The sequence below is a fragment of the Rhagoletis pomonella genome, unplaced genomic scaffold (assembly GCF_013731165.1).
Source record: "Rhagoletis pomonella isolate Grant_MI unplaced genomic scaffold, Rhpom_1.0 Rhpom_scaffold_00115, whole genome shotgun sequence".
Classification (NCBI taxonomy): domain Eukaryota; kingdom Metazoa; phylum Arthropoda; class Insecta; order Diptera; family Tephritidae; genus Rhagoletis; species Rhagoletis pomonella.
In genome coordinates this window covers 121,280-124,638 of record NW_023458669.1, presented here as the reverse complement: position 1 = coordinate 124,638, position 3,359 = coordinate 121,280, and the positions used below count along the sequence as shown (strand labels likewise).

At 38.0% G+C, this 3,359-nt stretch overlaps 1 protein-coding gene across 1 annotated transcript; it reads right to left on the bottom strand.

Annotated features, from left to right (window-relative positions):
* On the bottom strand, positions 1–2,057 carry LOC118750030 (nucleoporin-like protein amo1). The gene is given in 3 exon segments (XM_036484766.1): positions 1–868; positions 870–1,808; positions 2,010–2,057. Coding segments are annotated over 3 exon segments (1,482 nt in total). The 3' UTR covers positions 1–373.
* Between the last annotated feature and the right edge of the window lie 1,302 nt (positions 2,058–3,359).

Below are 3,359 nucleotides of genomic sequence, written 5' to 3'. Positions count from 1 at the left end.
TTTTCAAAGGAGATATAGAAAATGATTATTTCCAATCTGAATACAATACAGATCCCTGGGAGCATCACACCACGTAAAGTTGATAGGATTGCAGATATTCTTCCCACGCCGGATTGCAGGAAAAATAAATTTCGCGACTTGGAGGGAAAATATCAACAAATGGCCGGCAAACTTCGCACAAAAAATTAAATAAAATTATAAATCAATGCTGGAGAAACTCCAATCTCCTGTCCACACTAGATTTAAGGTGCCTTCTTAAATTTTATTGCATATTGCTTCAATGGTGCTATCATTTATTAACGCTTTACGGTTGGACTTTTAAAGGAGAGGAGTATCCCAAGGATACCAATGAAAATGTAAAATTTGTTTTAAACTAATTGATAAACTCTGGAGGTGGAGGAACATTTGGAATTTTCCTGGGAGTAAAAGCATCCGCTTTAAAAGCTTCAATTTCGTCAGGTGTTAGATCCGCCAATTTACTGTAAACAGAACTGCTTACTACCGGTGATTGCAATAGAGCCTGAGATGAGGTGTTTTCACCCACTTGCTTCCCGAAAGCAGTTGACTGATTGGAACGAGGGGTTTGTTGGAAAAAATTTGTAGGTGGTTCCATTGAAACAGAAGTCGTTGCAATTGTTTCGTCAGGTTGAGAAAAAATGTTTGCAGGTGTATTCTGATTTTGACACAATGCCTGGACGAATACGCTTTGTGAGGGTATTGCTGCTGTATTAGTAAAATGTGCTGTGCCATTTGGTGCGCTGAGCGATTGAGCAAATAAATTATTTAAGTTGGCAGAAGACGTAGTTTGTGCCACTTGACCAAATATGCAACCAGGGGTTTGTTGTGAAAAAACATTTTGCTGTACAAAAAACTGATTGCGCCTCCTGTTTGTTGCTCTGGTACATGCCAAAATTCGGCGGAGTTTGCATTTGTTGAGATTGCGTGGATTGGGTAAAAACGTTTCCCCCATTTGTTATTTGCTGCTTCTGAATACTTTGGTTAAATAAACTACCACCTGCGTTCTGTTGAGCTTGGGAAGAACACAAACCTACGATGGACGAAGGTTTAATTTGATGCTGCTGTAGTAATGATTGGCTGAACAAACCTCCGGTCCCTTGCTGCGCGCGCCCAAAACGTCCAACAGTAACATCAGTACTTGTCAGCGTTTGACCAAATAGATTTTGTGGGGCGCCTCCTCCGAATATGGAACTAGCATTTGGAAGTTGTTGAGAAAAAACTGAAGACTGCTGATTTTGAAAATTAAAAGCTGACCGACCTCCACCAAAGATTCCTCCAGGAGTCGAAGGTGCCATTCCGCCAAATACGCATCCGGCATTGGTAGTATGACCATGATCGTTAAAAGCATCACCAAAATTTTTATTACTGCTGGATGTAGCGCCAGGTTTTTTAAATATCAATGCTGTGTCACTGGCAACGCTAATTTCAAGGCCAAATGGATTAGTTTTATTACTTTTAGTCAAACCCACATTTGTGGCGGCTTCTGAAGTTGCATCATACAATCGGCATATAATATCTACTACATGGGGTGATATCTGCGCCATTGTTTTCATTTTATTATTAGCTTCAATGGCTTCTTTGGCGAATTGTTTAACGAACTGATCGAAACAGTTTTTTTTTTTAGCTTCATAACATATCCATCGTATTTCGTCAAAGGACTGATCTTCTATAAAATTTGGAACACAAGGTTTATCTGTGCGATACAGATCCTGCAAGACTTCAAATTCGCACAATCGATACAGAAGTTTTGGCCAAATGCATGTGATTTGTCGTGCGCAAACACTTTTTAGCTAAATCCAGCATCATCTGAAATGGAAACGAAAAGATATTAGTGAGATAATAGGTTTTACATAAAAGATTCATATTATATTAATTCATATTTCACGATACTTCAATAATGGTTGGCTTTTTCCGAGTTCACGATTTTCCACTAAATCACTATGAGGGTTTTGGGTGGAATATCTGCAAAATGCCCGATTTAGGGCAAACACCTCAATGGCTGGCCCCTTTTCAACACCTTCATACACAGAAGTAGACATGATATATTCAGTTAGGTAATAGCTTCTTACGATGTTCGCTAGAAAACCAACCGCACGACAGTATTGTTCAAGTAGACGGAAAATATAGCAGAGAACAGCAGAACGTGAAAGTGGATGTATGCCTCGCGTTCTGAAAATCGTTAGGTGATTCAAGCGCACAGCGTTTTTTTGTCAAAATTCTTTGGATGTTTCTTTCGCTTTGGATTTTGGTGTTTTGCCGGCTATTCCAAATGAGTTTGTTCGCTTAATGACGTTACACTATTGGTGGTGGCAAATAGGTAAATATTTATATTTACTGCATACACGTACACGATAAGGAAATTAAATGAGACGATTGATCCAACCGGGATTGCTATTTTATTTCCATGTAACGTGGAAACACGCGTTTAAAAGCTATCCATTCGGCATACCATAATTCCTCATTCATCCTTCAGGCGAACTCGATTGCGAGTTGTAAATATGCCGTACTCGGATGAATGAGGGTTTTGGGTGGAATATCTCCAAAGAAAGCTAAAAGTAGAAGGTAAAAAAATATCACATTAAAATACTATGAGAAAAATACGCAACTTACCGCATCGTAATCACTCGTGCCATTCAGGAAATTGTGATATGTGCTGCAATTGCCATCAATGAAAGTCTCATTTTTAAAAAATAGTGATGTGCGGAGTTGCCCCAATACTTGGTACCCAAAGTTTCGGTATTGGTAACCGATACCGATTCAATGCAATATACCTTAGTAGTAATATAAGTACACTTAAATCACCTGTTGCACAATGTCGGACCCATCCATTTTGTTTTTTTTCAAAAGAATAATAAAGGTTCACATAAAAATGAAGCGTTCTCTGGAATTTCGACAACGAATGACTTTCAGTTATTTAATTTTTTGTTCTGTACTCCCTGAAGGCGCTGTGGACTCAGTATTCACAAAGAATTCCGTACATAGCCCCTTAATAAAAAAAAAAAATTAGTAATAATATATATATATATATATATATATATATATATATATATATATATATACATATTCATTTATTTATTCCAATTGGAAGTTGTAAGACATCGCCTCAAAGTTCGCTAATGAGCTTTATCTCTAAAAATTTCTTCCATACGTTTGGCTGTCGTGCGCTTTTGTTAGAAGTTGTTTAATAGTCCGACACCGAGTGTCGAAAGTATTGGATACTTTTAAATAGGTACCGAGTAGGTATGAATACTCATATGTGTGGACTCAGCACATCTATAATACAAGAACGTAAATTTCAATTTACGCTCTTGGTTGACAGCGCAGCCAGGGTTCGGACTCCC